The sequence below is a fragment of the Thermobia domestica genome, chromosome 1, assembly GCF_964235325.1.
Source record: "Thermobia domestica chromosome 1, izTheDome1.hap1.1, whole genome shotgun sequence".
NCBI lineage: Eukaryota > Metazoa > Arthropoda > Insecta > Zygentoma > Lepismatidae > Thermobia > Thermobia domestica.
In genome coordinates this window covers 4346021-4364628 of record NC_137454.1, presented here as the reverse complement: position 1 = coordinate 4364628, position 18608 = coordinate 4346021, and the positions used below count along the sequence as shown (strand labels likewise).

Here is an 18608-nt window from a genome sequence, read left to right as displayed (position 1 = left end):
AAGAATTTTAAAAAAAACACAAATATAGGGGTGTAGCCAAAATTCCTGCTGATTTAATTTTAGCTTATGAAGAAAGGCTGCAGAATGAGATGTACAAGTTCATTCTCCTCATCTGGAACAAAGAGGAATTACCAAAATAGTGGAAAGAAACAATTTTGCCCCAATTCACAAGAAAGACAACAAAACTAATTGTAATCATTTTTATCATTATTGTATTAACTATAATCATTATTATTACGGTATAATAGTAATCAGGAGAGGTTTATATGTAGGATATTTTGTCAACATCCTGTAAAATCCTATCGAACAAACTGTTCGCAAGATTGACTGTAAGTCCAGATAAACTTATTGGAAATAAGGCCTACGATTCTGTTACAGTGGAAGCACTGTATAACATTCTTATCAAACTTGGAAATAGGAAAAGCTAGTTAGAACAATTAAGGTATGTTTAAACTAATCGCAAAGTAATACTGGAATAGGAAAATACTTATCCACAAGCTTTCACATCGAGAATTGCCTGAAACAAGGAGATAAGTTGTCTCAATTATTATTTAGTTTTGTTCCATAATACCCTATTTTTGAGGAAAACAAAACATAGGAACCAGGGCGTAGAGTTGAATGACACTCTCCAGGTTATGGCTTATGTTAATGATGTAAACCTGATGTGTGATAATATGAAGACAATGGAAAGAAATGCAGAGGTTTAATAAGACGCCTGTGGGTGCATGGGTTTAAAAGTAAATGTAGAGAAACCTAAATATATGGAAGTTCGCCGTGATTCTAATGCTGCGAATTATGGATACGTTACAATATGAAATTATACTTTCAACAAAATGGTGACATATATACACTCAGATTCCCAAGAATAGAATTCATTTCTACTCCTCTTCGTCTGCTGAAACCAAGAATAAAAGCATACAAAAGTGACGATAAAAACTGGGCGCTTTGGAACCGCCATTGTAGGCAAGAATGGAGAAAATTAGCTGGGTCAAGCGGGAAATGAATGAGACAATGTTAGATATAATAGAGAAGAGAAGACAAAGGGAAGATGCAATTGGAAAAAGTAACAGGAACTATTTGGAACATCGACTGAGTATACATGGCATCTTGTGTGGTGGAAGGAAGAAGAAGGAGAGGACGAAAGGAGGTCCTACAATTGATGAGCGACGTTAAACAAAAAAGCGCTATGTCGAGGCAAAAACGTTAACTGAATATCATAGTTCATTCAAACTTCTCCCTCTCAGGAAATCAGCAAACAAGAACCCGGAAGATGGAAATCAGCACCAGAATCTCCCTCTCAGGAAATCAGCAAGAAGAAGAATACCCGGAATGATGTATTAAACACCATGACAGAAGTACTATAAATATTGTAGGTAGTAGTAACATGTATATTTCATCATACACGATTTTTAATTTTTTTTCTTGTTGGACTGAATAAGAGAAAAGTATATGCATTTAGAAGTTCATGATCCCAATTATAACTGATGGGTCATTACATCATTAATATATGGGAGAACCAATCTGAATGACAAGAATAAAATTGTTCCTTCTTTTATTCAATGGAATTGCTAGAAGATGAGGCAGCCTGTTGCGGAGAAGGTCAAAGAAGATGATGATGATGATGATGAATGATGGAAATTGTTTAATGTTTGTTGTTCGTGTCAGTTCCTGATGAGTCTGTGTCGCTGGTTTATTTGTTGAGGAGGGTGTGGCAAACATCAACGCACGCATAAAACGCCTGTGCCCCGCCCTGTGGAAAGTTACAATACATACGCGCCTTTAAGTTAATACATAGTAGAAGTTAATAGTATTGGGAGAGAAGTTATTTCTCTAATTCTCTGTATTGTAAGGTCAGTTTCAAGGAATATGACTTCCGACAGATACCTCTGCTTTGTTCGTTATGTTTTAAAATCATAATGTGGTCAAAAATATATGTATAATAAAAAGGTAACTAAAAAACCTTATGGCTTAAGACACGTGAAGGTGTAACACCGCTGAAACTAAAATGTATTATTAGTTCCTACCATAGACAATGTGATTATTATTAAACATCTTCCTCACATTGGTTTCTTGCTATCCTCATCCTGTCCATCTTCCCTACTTTCCAACTCTGCATCTTTTCCTCCACTGTATCTAACATGACTCAAGCAATGCACCCAACTTAGAGCACTCTTGGTTAAATATTCCTGATGTGTACGTAATCGGTTTCATAGCTTTTTGGATAATATTGTAAAATTCTACCTTTCAAAGGTACAGCTAAAAATGGTACACTGGAATTTTTAAACTTTTCCCAATCATCTCTTATTACAAAAGTTCTTCTTATATACACAAGCAATAATAATCACAGTTCAAATATAAGTTCATCTTACATATCTGGTAGTTTATTGGTGAGTTTGTAGGAACCCCGAGACCAAGCGTCCTAGGGTGACAGGATACAGGGGTCTTGTGGCCAAGGTGTGTGTGTGTAGGTAGTTCTCAGAGCCCATGCGTCGTAGACAAGGAGATGAAACTGAGATACCATGCGTTCTAGAGAATGGTAAGGATAAATAAGCTCTTAGACACCAGGCGTCCTAGACAGTGATAAGAATAAAGGAGTGTTCGTACACCAGGCGTCCTACAGAGTGGTAAGGATAAAGGAGCTCTCAGACCTAGCGTCCTAGAGAATGATGAGGTGTTTATAGAGACGAAGCATCCTAGCAAAAGAAACTCTCAGAGACCAGACGTCCTAGAAAGTGGTAAGGATAAAGGAGCTCTCAGACCTAGTGTCCTAGAGAATGATGAGGTGTTTATAGAGACGAAGCATCCTAGCAAAAGAAACTCTCAGAGACCAGACGTCCTAGAGAGTGGTAAAGATAAAGGAGCTCTCAGATCTAGCGTCCTAGAGAATGATGAGGTGTTTATAGAGACGAAGCATCCTAGCAAAAGAAACTCTCAGAGACCAGACGTCCTGGAAAGTGGTAAGGATAAAGGAGCTCTCAGACCTAGCGTCCTAGAGAATGATGAGGTGTTTATAGAGACGAAGCATCCTAGCAAAAGAAACTCTCAGAGACCAGACGTCCTAGAGAGTGGTAAGGATAAAGGAGCTCTCAGACCTAGCGTCCTAGAGAATGATGAGGTGTTTATAGAAACGAAGCATTTTAGCAAAAGAAACTCTCAGAGACCAGACGTCCTAGAGAGTGGTAAAGATAAAGGAGCTCTCAGATCTAGCGTCCTAGAGAATGATGAGGTGTTTATAGAGACGAAGCATCCTAGCAAAAGAAACTCTCAGAGACCAGACGTCCTAGAAAGTGGTAAGGATAAAGGAGCTCTCAGACCTAGCGTCCTAGAGAATGATGAGGTGTTTATAGAAACGAAGCATTTTAGCAAAAGAAACTCTCAGAGACCAGACGCCCTAGATAGTGGTAAGGATAAAGGAGCTCTCAGACCTAGCGTCCTAGAGAATGATGAGGTGTTTATAGAAACGAAGCATTTTAGCAAAAGAAACTCTCAGAGACCAGACGTCCTAGAGAGTGGTAAAGATAAAGGAGCTCTCAGATCTAGCGTCCTAGAGAATGATGAGGTGTTTATAGAGACGAAGCATCCTAGCAAAAGAAACTCTCAGAGACCAGACGTCCTAGAAAGTGGTAAGGATAAAGGAGCTCTCAGACCTAGCGTCCTAGAGAATGATGAGGTGTTTATAGAGACGAAGCATCCTAGCAAAAGAAACTCTCAGAGACCAGACGTCCTAGAAAGTGGTAAGGATAAAGGAGCTCTCAGACCTAGTGTCCTAGAGAATGATGAGGTGTTTATAGAAACGAAGCATCCTAGCAAAAGAAACTCTCAGAGACCAGACGTCCTGGAAAGTGGTAAGGATAAAGGAGCTCTCATACACCAGGCGCCCTAGATAGTGGTAAGAATAAAGTAGCTCTCATAGGCCGGGCGTGCTAGATAGTGGTAATGATGAAGGAGCTATCAGAGACCAGGCGTCTTGAATAGTGTATGTGATGATCAATCGGTGGCGATTGATCCATTCTGCGGTATTCTGGCGCCTTTTATCCAGAAATATCCGTATTTATGATTCCATTTTTAATCTTCGTTACTTGACGACCATTGACCATGTATTTTTTCGAAGTTGTCGTCTTAAGTTGTTTACGGCTACCATGTGCTGTTGGAAGCATGTGTAGGCCCTTGCATTATCGTCTCTTTCCAGCATCGACGCAGAGACACAGACCTATACCTCAACGTAAAATCCGAACCATGTAATCTCCCACATTAACCATTTAATAAAGAGAGAGTCCTCGCAGATATTCAGCTATTTCTTTCCGTAGTTTAGCTTCGAAAATTCATCTCAAGAGTTAGTTTCAGAATACCCTCAGCTGAGTTTATTCTTGACGGTCAGCGAAGTCAGAAGTCGCGACAATAAAAGTATTAGTATTAGTCTTATAGCTGCTACTTTTCACACTTCCAGACTGCAACGTGGAAGCATGAGAAGTCTTCTAGAACGGCTGTGTCCGTCCGTCCGCTTGTCTGTTCATAGCCATAAGGACAAAAATGCTAAGAGGCAGCAAGCATTTCAATTTGAATTTTTAGTTTAGTGTCCCCTTCAGCAGCGAGGTTTTATGTGAAACTCGGAATCGGAACCACATGAGGTTCCGCCGGAAATCGAGCCCGGGTCTCCCACAGAAAAGGCGCGTACGCAAACTGCTTAGCTACGAGGAAACTCTTAATCATTTCACGAATATCATGTGTTCCATCTCCTCCATTAAGTTTCTTTTCAAACATAAAATGGAATTAAATCAAATCTTTCAGTTTGACGTCCTAAGATTATACTCTTTTAGGGTAAGGAAGACAATGATTGAGGCAAGTGAATGATGGTAAAATAATTGGTGGAATGAGAAACCAGGAGGAAACGGAGTACTCCGAAAAAATCCACGAACACGATGTCCACCACGTACTAGAGATAAGCTCTCCACTACTGGGCCAGCGTGTCCCCTCAAACAGAAAATGATAAAATTCAATTACTTTGGGTTTCAGTGTTGCTGTATCTTTTTTTAAAACTAGCAGCGTTCACCCCGCTTCGCTGCGGTCACCCCGGAACGCAATAAACTTTGTTACTTAGATAATTTTTACTTTTTCGCTTTCAAGTGATATGATAAAAACCATAGAAGATTGCATTAAATGTTAACATTATATCGCCTGTCATTTATGTTAACCCGCCCCGCTTCGCTGCGGTCACCCCGGTGCTGGCAAAAACCATAGAAGATTGCAGTAAATCTTAACATTATATCGCCTGTCATTTATGTTAACCCGCCCCGCTTCGCTGCGGTCATCCCGGTGCTGGCATATTGTAAAAGTGTCTGTAAAAATAAGCAAATCAATTAAAAAATTTTAAACAGAAGATTCAAGCTATTTTCCGCTGTATATCGCCTGTCATTTATGTTAACCCGCCGAGTGACACGGTCATGCGGGTTGCATATAAATACGTTTATTTTTACCTATGATGAACTAATAACAAAGGATTTGTACGTTATGGACACTTGAATGGTAAATTATCTCAAGACACTGGTAATTAAAAATTAAAGTGATATGATAAAAACCATCTAGGGTCCAAATCCTAATAACCCCCCAAAAATGAAAGAAATTGGTTCAGCCGTATTAGCGTGATGAGCGGACAAAGGATTTTGTACGTTCTCTTTTATATATATAGATTGATTCAGTATCCCCAAATCAGATTTCATTCTTATCGTTATCTTTCTTCTAAAACCGGAAGTACCGAGCACTTTCTGTATCGATTTCTCTAGAGCAAAAGCGGTGATCGATAGCGAGCGATGGCTTTCGATAAAGGTTCAGCGTTGCAAAAATAAGTGTCACTTCGACCTTTATCCCTCCATTGAAACCATAGGTAATGAATGTGCGATTTATCGTTTCAACATACACCGTCATGGAAAAGAAAGTCTACCTAGGTCAAGGATGTTATAAATAGAGGCTCTGCCCATATGTATCTTCATCCTATTAAATCGATGAAGCCAAAAAACAACCGAGCATCGACACGTCTGATTGGCTACTCTCGTTTCTGCCATTGTCTGATTGGATACTTTCGTTTCCGCCATGATTGTTGACTCAAAACATTGCGATCTTATTGGGCGGAGTGGGCAGAGTAGGGGTGGCGAAACTGTGACGTATAACTTCAAGATTTTGTTGTAAGGGCAGATCCTCTATTTTATAAGATCCTTGGCCTAGGTATAATTAGCGAAGAGCAGGTTCACAATGTGAAGTCAATATCGCATGAATACCTTTCATCTCTAGCTTTATTCCTTTATTAGGAACGGAAGTGGTAAGAATTCATTATTGGCTGCTACGGGGAGCATAAGGGCTCAGTGGTAGACCGCATTCCTCTGATACGTAGGGTTCCTGGTTCGATCCCCGGCAAAGGAAGTTTGTGGTGGATAACACCGTGTCCGTAGGTTCCTTCGGAGTACTTCCTTTTCCTTACACATTCTTATTCCACGAATTGTTCCATCATTAGCTGAAGGGCACAAACGTGGGACGTTGAACTCAAAGATTACATTTCATTCCTCTTATAGAGCGAAAACATCGGTAGCAAGACACAAACAGCATTTTATGTAGAGTCAAAACCTACAGAACTGTTCCCATTTTATCCAAACTTTGCATGGAGGTTACGTGGAATATTTTATTGTGCATTGTGTTTGTTTCTCCAGTTAGAAAGAATTCAAGTTGCGATTTGATTTTAGTGAAATCCTTGGAAAAAACACTAATTACTGTTTAGAACGATAACTAAGGAAGAAACCTATTAAATATGCCGAATGTATTGTCTACTTAAAGTTTTGGTAAACATCAATCAACGACGAAAACTCAGTACTAGTACTGCTTACTACTAGTACTTATTTATTTGCGTGTTTACAAGTAATACCATATATTTCTCAATCCATGATGATGCTCTTTTTTGCCTGAATTCCCTGTCCAAACTTAAATGGCTTTATTCTGACCGTCATCTACTGCGCAAAATTTGTAAGCTTCTACATTCATAATACTTCATTCGTATAATTAGTTATTTCGCAAATAGGAAACTCGTTGTCTTATATACAGGGTGGTACGTAACTCCACCGACAAACTTTGGGAGGAGATTCCTTATATGAAATGAAAGAAAAAAGGTCTTATAAACATACGTCGAAAAACGCCTCATTTCAGAGTTATGAACCGCCGAAAATTCGAAAAATCATGTTTCGAAACGCCCTGCCTTAGAAACTATAGGACCTATAACAAGCAGTTTAAGGAATTACAAAGGAACTAGTATGCGATCTATCTAAATATCCATGTTTTAACATCCTCCGTTATCAGCGAAATGAACGCGTCTTTAGTACTTAAAGGAGTATCTCTATACCTCAACTTCCATTTTACAGTTCGTTTCGACGATAACGGACCATGGTAGAACATGGATATTTAGATAGAGCGCATACTAGTTCCTTTGTAATTCCTTAAACCGCTTGGGATCGGTCCTGTAGTATCTAAGGCAGAGCATTTTGAAACGTGAATTTTCGAATTTTCGGTGGTTCATAACTCTGAAAGAAGACGTTTTTCGTCCCATGTTTATTAGAACTTTTCTCTTTCATTTCATATAAGGAATCACCTCCCAAAGTTTGTCGGTGGAGCTACCTACCACTCTGTATATGTTTACTCTTAACCTTCATCGTATCTCTCTTCTAATTCTATTTCATCTATAATCTTCATAGAACCCACATTAGTATCATAATTATCATCTTAACAAATACTTCTTCATATCTCCAAAAATCTTAAATGATAATCCATCTTAAACAAACTATCAGTAATCTATGTTACATCTGTCTCTTATTTGCCAGGCTAACTCTCATTACTTGGTAACCGTATTTATAAACATTTTGTGCCCAACATTCGAGCAAGATAAAAACTGCCCATTCGAACGATATAATTTATAGCGTCATAAAATCTAATATTTTAATAGATTTCTCGAAAATTACGCATGATAATTTATCCTAAGCCATTTTGTTCAATTCGATATCACCAATCGAGTGATATATGGAACAGTCATGCACATTGCTTAACTTAAACTTTAAGACTTGATAATACTTTTGAGTTATACTTCATTAACCACATTATGTACTATAATCTTTTATTTATTTAGTCTTATTTTACATGGCGAAGTTAAGGCTCCTGCCTTGTCTCCCACTTGACCATGCAATACAATAGTATCATAATTAGTAATACAATAAAAATAATAAAATATATAAAACACTCCAATCAAACGTACACACACACACGCGCGCGCATCACATCACATGCACACATAGATTACTTAGATTACTTCAAATAACTACATAATGTAATCACATACATTTAGCGAACAAAAGAAATAAAAGGTAGGAAATATAAAAACCAGCATTTTTTTCAGATATTAGTAAGCCTCTGCTTAGTAGACTTATGGAGGATCTGCTCAACCGACTTCTTAAATAGGTTGATTGACTGAGATTGTCTTGTGTTGGATGTAAGGTCATTCCACGCACGGATAGTGGATGCAAAGAACGCATTCGAGTAGAGTGTAATCTTGTTAGTGTAATAGCAAAGACGATGATAATGTAATAATATTAATGTAATAATGAAGAGAATATACTTCACTATTATGTTGCATGATTTTTATACAGCATCAATTCTTAAAATAGTTCGTTTCTGTCGATCTTCTGGAAAACCATTCGCTTATATCATTGTGTTCAGGTTAATAAGATCTATCAATCGGCATATGACTCATATTTGAACATTTTCCCCCGTCTAACATGAATGATATTTTAGAATTTTTATTTGTTAAAATTATTCCCAAGTATTAGTATGTTTACATACAATCAACGGCGCCGATTTTCCAAAATTGATGTGGGTACATATCAATGCTGGGATCTATTAGCCTACATGTTTTCAGGGAAGTCTCGATATTTGATTGATTTTTTTTAGTTAAGATTTTTTATGAACACTGTCATAAAGGGCTGTGCTGTGATAAAGTAAAATATACCGGTACTATAAGGGTAAGTTCAGGATGCTTTATCTCAGTCGGTAACACGGCTGACTTAAACGCAAGAGAAATGGGTTCAAACCAGTGTCCAAACTAAACTCTTGTGGGTGCCGGAGCTCTGGGGCACCCACATAGTCGGTGCGCATGCATACAATACTTTCATTTGTTAATTGACTTAAGGAAAATAAACTTTTACTCAACGTGATTCAAATTACAATTTCCAAATTTATAACTATACACAAAAATAATCCATATAATTATTGAATTTGTTATTCTCTGGCGAATGATTCAAATACAGCATAAAAGCAATGTGTATATAAGAGCTCTTGAGATAACCTAACGTTTTTCATAAATTTTACAGGCTTTGTTCTACAGTCATTTAACTCGTGTTTAAAAAAAATCGTTTGTAATGGTATATCAGTAATAATTTGGTTATATTTTATTTAACGATTCGACAACTCCGTGTTCGAATTGTAAACTCTTTTCCGAGAACTGTAACTTGAGAAGTTCTAAAAATCCACGAAATGATTAGTTCACCTACTTCATATAATATTAATGAGTTTCTCGATTGCGGAAAAGCTTCTTCCTTTATTGATTTTACTAAGTTTTTCTTACAAACTCACACAACATATAACTTGAAATTAACGTTTACCAGCCTTGCTTTAAGAATTTTCTCTTAATTCTTCATGTGAAAAGCAATTCCTGACTTGTTTGCGGAAGACAAATTGCCAACTTTGATGGACTGAATTATAGCTTAGCTTCTCTTTTCAGCTACTAGGCTACATGAGACGTGAACCTACAGCTTAGCGTGGGATTCGAATCAGATGAACTCTCGCCGGAAATCGTACCAGGCTTTCTCATGCTAAAGGCACGTACGCTAACCTCTTCACCACGAAGAAGCTCTACAAGCAATCGAATAGAAAGTGTATTCCAGTTAGATTGACCACTATCCACTGCCTCACTGCGACATGCACTGACTTTCTGTAGTTCCACTCCGATCACAGACGAAAAGGCGCTGCCGAGAATATGTGGACGCTATCTGTCTGAAATTTTAATCACGTTCCCTACACTATCCTTACACATATTCGGAAGGTTTCGGCCCATTCGTTCTGAGTGTTGCAATTTTCATAAATGGAAGTGTATGAACTTAGACGTAAAATAAATAACTCAAATGTAAAAGGGTCAAGTTCAAATCTAAAAGATGAAACTTGAACATACCACATAGAGTGAAAAGTCCGTAGCCTCACATACAGATGGCGTTACTATCTCAAATATGTATGTATAGGGTGATTCTTTTAAAACTCGCGAGTTCATTTGGTCTAGAATTTCTAACTGAAGTCCGATTTTCATGCGGTTTGTGGCAAATGATCAAGGAAGGATGGGAGATTATGGGATTACGTTTACTGATTTAAATTCATCCGGGTTAATATCGACTACGCCTCAAGCAAAACAGCGAATTTTCTCCAGTGTACCTTACAATTGCAACAAGGTGTGGTGCAATGCGGAGATTTGAGTTTTTTCGTTAGATGGCAAGGTCACCAAGGTCAAGAAGAAGCAGGACACTGGCCCGCTGTATTAGGATTTGTGCCGTACTGTTCTGTGCTACTGTGTGAGTATGATCAGGGCACAGTGAGAATAATGTATTCTTTGTACAACACGAGTTTGTCGTTAAAAGTTTTGGAGAACGGAATTTGTTGTTGCTATGCAAACGGCATTCAGAAACAAATTTGATTCACGTTCTGCCCCAGACAGGAACATAATGTGGTCGCTAGTAAATAAATTGGGAGAAACAGGATCGCTTCTGAGTGAGACAGGGACGCATCGGACGCCGTAGGCGGCTATTGTGGCAGATGTCAGTTATCGGCTCCTTAGGTCGCAAGAGAAATCTCTCTGTCGTTTGTGGGAAGAAACCGGCTATAGCTGTGCACATTTGATTTATGGGTGTTACTACTAACACTTAATTTGTATTCTGCAATTTCGCTTAAAAAATCCAAAACCTCATTCCAATTGTAAGGTACACTGGTGAAAATTTGCTGTTTTTCTTCAAGTGTGATCGATATTACCCCGGATGAATTTAAACCAGTACACATAGTCCCATAAATCTTCCATCTTTCCTTGATCATTTATCACAAACCGCATGAAAATCGGACTTCAGTTAGAAAGTCTAAACCCAAATTTAATTCATGAGTTTTAAAAGAATCACCCGTATATTCAGTAGCATCGAAGCTAACTAATCTTCAGTCAAATTTTCAAAACACTCTATCCACTACAAGTTATAGACATTAGCGTAACGATAGCTCTGCAATACGATTACAAAGAAATTCATAGTTTTGATTAAACGTTGCTTTCTAAGTGGAAAAAGTACTGCCTAAGCTAATAAACGCCTTAAGAAATGTTATGCTACACCCACCGTATTCAACAGGAAAGAAATGGGATACGAAATCTAAACGTAGTCCTACAGGCACCGATAATGCTGAATGTCCAAATGTGGCAGTTACTGTAATATATATATATATATATATATATATATATATATATATATATATATATATATATATATATATAAGTGCACTGTATTATTTTAGACGGTTAAAAAATAAAATAAGTAAGATACCTGACATCGTAAAGATATTTACAGAACGCGTGCGCTATTTTACATGAAACATTTGAGAATGAAACAGCTGTTTGCGCGAAGGGTGTCACATTGTCTAACAGTCGACCAGAAGTCGCAGCACGTTGATGATTTTTCGTCGTTTCATCGTTATCGACTATATTTTTTGCGTACATTTGTGGCAATTAATGAAACACGGATCCATTATTATATTTTGGATCCTAATAGACAGTCTGCAGAGTGGATGCAAGCGGGTGAAAGCCGACCGAAACGCTCAAAGACACAACGTTCGGCCGGCAAGGACATAGTCAATATTACATAATTGTGTAAATGGCGTAATATTCATGGAGAAGGATAACTGGTGAGTACTGTGTTGCATTATAACCGAATTGGACCAAGAGATCAAGATAAAATGAGTTCATTTGAAGAAGAAAATATCTTATTCCATGATGACAACGCACCGAAGTACTCATCTACAAAAATCAGTGTGAAGTTTGATTCTTTGGGTTACGAATTCCTTTCCCACACACTGTTGTTTCCAGATCTGGCCTCCCAACATATACCATTTGTTTCCTAACTTGAAACAATAGCTCCATGAAAAGAGATTTTTCACACGAATGAGGAGGTCGTATTGGAAACGGAAGTTTATTTTGTGGCGTTTGATAAATTGTAATAGTCCAAAGGTATCAAAATAATAGAAGACCATTGGAAGAACTGCATTTTGCTTCAAGGATATTGTGTTGAAATAAAAATGGTTTCGCACGCACGCAAAAATTGCTTTTTAATTGGCACGCCGCGGAATTTTTCACCCCTTCTACATAAGGGGTGAAACAATGACTTTGAGTACAAAGAAACAAACATACGAGGAGTGACCAGAAAGTAAAGTTACAAAACATGCAGTGAGACGTGTATATATTATTATTTCATACAACCAATACAGCCAACAGATAGTACATATATTAGGTTATTTTTCGACATAGTCTCCGTATCGCTTGAAGCACATGTCACATCGTGGGATGAGTTTAAAGATTCCCTTCTGGTAAAATCCGTGTCCTTGCGAGTTCAGCCGCGTTGTCATGAAGTGTTTCATCTCCTCATCCGAAGCTATGCGACGACCTTCTAGGTGTTCCTTTAAATGCGGAAACAGGTGAAGGTCGCTTGAAGTGAAGTCCGGGACGTGGGAGGGTGATGAATGAGTTCCCAGCGAATCTGCTTCAAGAATGTGGTGGTCGTAACATTTTCTCTACTAGCTGCAATCTTTCGACATTATCCGACATGCTGATGAGACATTACAGTCTCTCCGCAAACCTCTACCAGCTTCCTGTGAATTTCAGCCGCGGTTACATGTTTCGCCTACTGAAATCGAATAACTGAGCGCACTTCTTCGCAAGACTAGTTATTCAAGCAAGTCACCATTTGTGTTTACCAGCGTCGTAAGTGGTGGGTGACTGAAATTGTGCATAGTTGCCAACTGCATGTATTAGAATTACCGCACACTCTTCACCTTTCTACGATGGAGGAAGACCCGGAAATATCGGGAATGTAAACTTACTTTCTGATCCTCCCTCATATTTATAATACATGCATATATAAATCATTGAACTAAGATTTTAACACCGTGAAATGAAATAGAAATAAATGAATCAGACACGAAACTCTAAACGCAGATATAACGCAATAATATATATTCGTGAAATGAATAATCCACACATAAACCAATAAACTTAGACATAAATGAACTACTTACAAAACAAGACTGAAATGAAAGAATGTAGATAAAAGAAAATCTTCATTTGTTTACATACAAAAGGCAATTCTTGTTCAATAATAACCGAAAGACAAAATACATTTCAGCCTGTTGGTTAATTTAGCATTGCATATGTTATATTTTCAGTGCTATGCTCGGAGGGTTGATCCTGGTGGTGTTCCTCATTTGTTACTGCTGCCACAGAAACATGAGGAAGAGCGAGTGTTCCTACACCGAGTATTGGCAAGAAGAAGTGGAGCAGGAGATGGCGCCGAACGAAGTATTCACTCTCGACAGTCAGGTAACAACCACACTATTCTTTTTGTTTCGTACAATTAAGATATTTTCAAATATTCTTACCAAACACTTCTCATACAGTTTGTAGGAATTTGTGATGTATATACAAGAAACATGTACATTATGCACGGGCGAGGAAGTCAATTGCAAGTCGTTATCATTGACGTCTCACCCCGTCCCTTCCTTATCTTCTCCTATGTTCTAGCGAATGGAACAATATCTACTCTTCAACTTCCTCGGTGGTTCTACTTGGACTGATTAAATGTGGCCCCGTGTAGCGTAGTTGCTAACGCTCTCGCCTTCGGTGCGAGCTGTACCGGGTTCGATTTCCGGTGGGGCAATCGGTCAGAAAAGTGTAAACAGCTTTTTTAGGCCAGCCACTCTGAATGAGGTTTTCCTGGGTTTTTCTCATTCACACCAGGCAAATGCCGGGGTGGTACCTAACATATAGGTCTCAAGTCGCTTCCTTCCTTGTTTTTTCCCGGATATTGTACTCGCAGAGGGGCTAAATGACGGACTAAATGACTATAGATGCCGAACGCCCAGAAATGTAAAATTCTAAATCCTGGAATGATTAAAATGTGTTGTTTAAGTATAATCCATAAAAATGATTAGTTATCAACAGCGACCTATAGTAATTTTTTTCGTAGCCGCATAAATTTTTAACGACATACTTTGTATGTGATCCCTCCCATTCTGGGTACACGTACACAAAAAAAGAAAGTTTGTCCAGATAGTAAAATAAAATATTTAATACTGCCATAAATAGGACCATACTACCATAAGGAAACTTTTGAATCATCCTGTACAGTCAGTGACAAAAGTTTTTTTTTTTCGTTTGTTAAAATTTATTTTGGGAATAACAGTGGTATGGCGAATATACAGAAAATTACATTATTTCTAATTTATTGAAGACTGTTCTCAAATTGTCCTTCCATTCTGAAGTTATTTAGCAGACTAATTACATCAGATAGAAATAACTTTTGTTACTGACTATCTATTAATTTAGGCAAGTTTTGCAATGTTATCCTTAAATATGTGTTCACTTACAGAACAAATAATTTGGGTTTTAATGAAAACAATAATGTGTGTTTGTTTTGAAAATGTATGTCACAGATCCAACTACTTACTAAATACACTGTGCTTACGATAGATACTCGTAACTATTTCGATTTTCATATTTATATTGCATTTACATTCTCAAGGATACAACCCAAACCCTTATATATATTAACAAATACGTAGATATACGTATCTACAAATGACTGCTGAGTTAATTTGTATATTTCTGCCATGACCTACTTGGAGTAACAAGTACTAACTTATTTTTGGGCAACGAACGATGTGGGAAAATGAGGCCAACAGATCGAAACTCAAGCGCTGTTATCGCTCTGGCTCTTCACTAACTACGTATGTATATATATACCTAGTTAGAGACTATTATGAAGAACTTAGCACAAACAGTGACCAAAATAGATAACGCTTGAGTAACTCATAAAGGTCACGACACGCAAAGAGGAAGCTCGTGTAATCAATTAGAACATCGAGATAACAATAATTATTTAAGAAAAATAAGTTGTTTATGGGAGATACATAAATAGATATCTGCGTAAGTATTTAGTTCAAAAATTTCAGTGTAATATATCCTGGAAAATATAGGAACAACTTCTTCTATGCTCCACGCCTTTCTTATATACAACCCACACTACACTTGCGGAAAAATGTTCATGCACACATACAGTATTACATAAGAAAACATAGTTCCAGGTAAACCTATAATATCTTTTATAAATTGAAACAAATAACATAAAACATAATCTAAAGTGTTTTGGATAACTTTAGAAATCAGCCGAAGCGTAATTTACAAGAGTACAGTCAATTTCGAAAAACGTTTAATAATTGCTTATCGAAACCTTAAAAACATTATGGTTGCAAAAAAAATAAATGAAATATTTAAGGTTTTACGTCCCACGATTATGTCGGCTAGGGTAAAGGAGACAATGATGATAAATGAATGAAATGGTAGAATGAAGAAAATGGAAGAAACTGGAAGAATCCGAGAAAACCTACGCATACGGTGCTTGTCAACGACAAAGTTCACTTGGCACGTGGTGGGATGGAACGAAGGACTTCATGCATATAGGTGAACGCTCTACCACTGAGCCACCGTAGCTCTAATGTCTCGGTTGGATAACCATAGCATTCAATTGATGGAACTGAGTAAAAGTTTGAACGTAGCTCATTTAGAATGTTCAGCCGTGGATTTCTAACTCGATATTTCATTATTAGAGGACAGTAATGCTATCTTTTTATGTTAAAAATGCTTAAAATACTTGCTTTACTTGACTTAGTTGAGGTTGTATGTGCTGGCCTAGTGGATAGCGCGTACACCTTTGGTGCATGTGGTCACAGGTTCGATTCCCGGCAGGACAAAATTAAACTTTGAACTCATTATGGTGGTACGGGTTCGGTCTTAAACTGTTGCACCAAGTTTCATATAGCTTTAGTGTTGAAAAGGGAGCTAAACAAAAAAACTTGGTTTAGTTGTTTCACTGGAATTGATCATACCTCAGGAACACGAATATTTCGATATTGAGTTACATTTTTACGTCGATAGCTGAAGCATGCGTAATTCCGTCGTGAATCATGGACCGTGGTCTCTCGCACTATTATTAATGAAACACGAAGTGCAAATGTGAAGTAAAACCAAGGATATGAATGATGAAATAAATATTAAGGAGGAAGAAGGTATATTTTCTGGAGTTTGGAATAAAGAGTTAGGAGAAAGCCTCTCCAAACGGTTCTTTAATATTATACTATGTGGGGACAAACACATATACAATGCGAAAGCAATAAGAAGTACTAGACATCTTCGAATTTTGGTATGGAGAAGAATTGAGAAATTCAACTGAACAGGAAAACTAGTCAGAAAGTGTTGAAAAAGGTAGAAAACGAAAGAACAATATTGGATGGTAGTTAAAAGATGGAACGAAAACTAAGAAACTGTATCCTGAAGGGGTAAAAGGTTCAGTGGAACGAAAAATATGGAAAGGGTGAAAAAGGCTACAATTGATGGACAGTATTAAAACGTATAATTTTTACCTTAAAACGAAAAGGATAGGTAACTACGATAGGAAATGGAAGCTTCTTAGTTTGTAGCAAGGAAAAAAGCAATCAATAATAGCATACGAGATGATTCTTTTCTACAGTACTTCTACTTATTACCAGACAGGAATAAGTAGAAACTAATTAGAATCAACTTAAAAGGAAACACAAAGGAAAGTATTCTAATTAGTACTCTTTGCAAAGCAAACGTTTTACAGTTATTTTAATATCAACATAATTCACATTTCTCATGGACTGTCCGAAGGAACTTTGAAGCACCCTAAGCAAAATAGACGAACAATTGAGTTGAGTTGATTTTAGTTTAGCGTCCCTTTCAGCAGCGAGGCTATATGAGACGTGGACCTACAGATTAACGTGGAATCCGAACCACATGAGCTTTCGCCGGGAATCGAACTCGGGTCTCCCACGCCAAATGCGCGAACACTAACCGCTTAGCCACGATGGAGCTCTTGACGAACAATTGAGAGAATGCCAAACTTATAATATATTATCATTACAAAATTATGTGGAGGCTTCGAAGACGGAAAGGGTACGTTACTTGCATGAGAAATTGTCCTGAAATGTAGAGGTTTTGATTCGAACTTACCTTGTTAAGCTAAAGCAAACATAAAACTTAAACCTTGATTTGACAGGAGTACCTAATTATAACTACAATAAATGAACAGGGTTGGTTTATAGTTGGAACATTTTTGTTCGTCTTTCATTGAAGATCAGACAATTCAGTGAGTAAATTTCAAACATAATGTGAAAAAGTCTAAGTTGTTGTAGTTTAGTTGCTGTAGTTTATTATGAATCATAATATCGAAAATGTTTTCCAAATTATAATGTCAAAATTACTCTTTACTTTGTGATTTCAGTTGAGCTATGTCTTATGACTCTTGTTTTTCTTTGTTATTGGCAATGTGCCAAAATGGCACTGTTTTAGAGACGCAAATGGCGCTTTAATATTAATGCAATCAGTGCCACATAAACAAACGTTCTTTACAAATCTAGTTTTGGTAAAATGAAAAAATGGTGAAATGAAAAATTTGACACAGTTGTTCGTTTTATGAATGATTTGATGAATTTCTTGTAAACATTTAAAATATCGAAGTGTGTTGAGTGTACTGTCCTGAAGTTGCGTGCTAGAAACATATTGCTCTCATTGACCCTTCCCTTATAGATGTTGATGGCTTCGTTCTGAACATGTTAATTGTCCGTCTAAGGATGTCTTAAGTGCAGTTTGCTGCAGCTACTACTTTCCAGAAAAAACTTAGGCTTGTGAGCTGATGATAACTACAAATCTAGATTAAAGAACTGTTTCAAACGAAAATTCAATAAAAGTTCAGTTGCGTATTTCGGGATGTAGCTCTTACGAGAGAGGTTCTTAGTCTAGCTGGCAACTAGCACTGTTACTAGAGACCAATTGACTGAGTTTCAGAAATTTTCAGCGTGGAGGAGACAGTAGTGTACTCTAAACGTGGAAACGTACTACTTGTTGTGTTTCAAATCCAAAATATTCGATGTTCATAGAAAGTTGTCAGTTCGAGAGTGAAATACGTTCGTAGATATTCTGTAAATCATCATCTGTAATCAAGATTCTTACAAATTGTTGTATACACAATATTACATGACGTAAATATTGTACAATAGACATAAACAACATAATTCATATTTGAAGACAGCAAGGTATGAATGATTTTTTCTGTCTGAGAGGAGATGAAAAACACAAAAGAAAACAATGTAACGTAAATAAAATATAAACCTTTTGATTAATAATGTCAAAAGTATAAATTGTTGATTTTCATCTTTGG

At 37.3% G+C, this 18608-nt stretch overlaps 1 protein-coding gene across 2 annotated transcripts in view; it reads left to right on the top strand.

Annotated features, from left to right (window-relative positions):
- The window catches only part of s-cup (spermiogenesis-related protein stanley-cup), a 199725-nt gene that overhangs the window by 157241 nt on the left and 23876 nt on the right, over window positions 1-18608 (top strand). For both annotated transcript variants that reach the window (XM_081754543.1, XM_081754538.1), the window contains one exon: window positions 13540-13693. In XM_081754543.1, the coding sequence (XP_081610669.1) occupies window positions 13540-13693 (154 nt within the window). The remainder of the gene's footprint in view (window positions 1-13539; window positions 13694-18608) is intronic.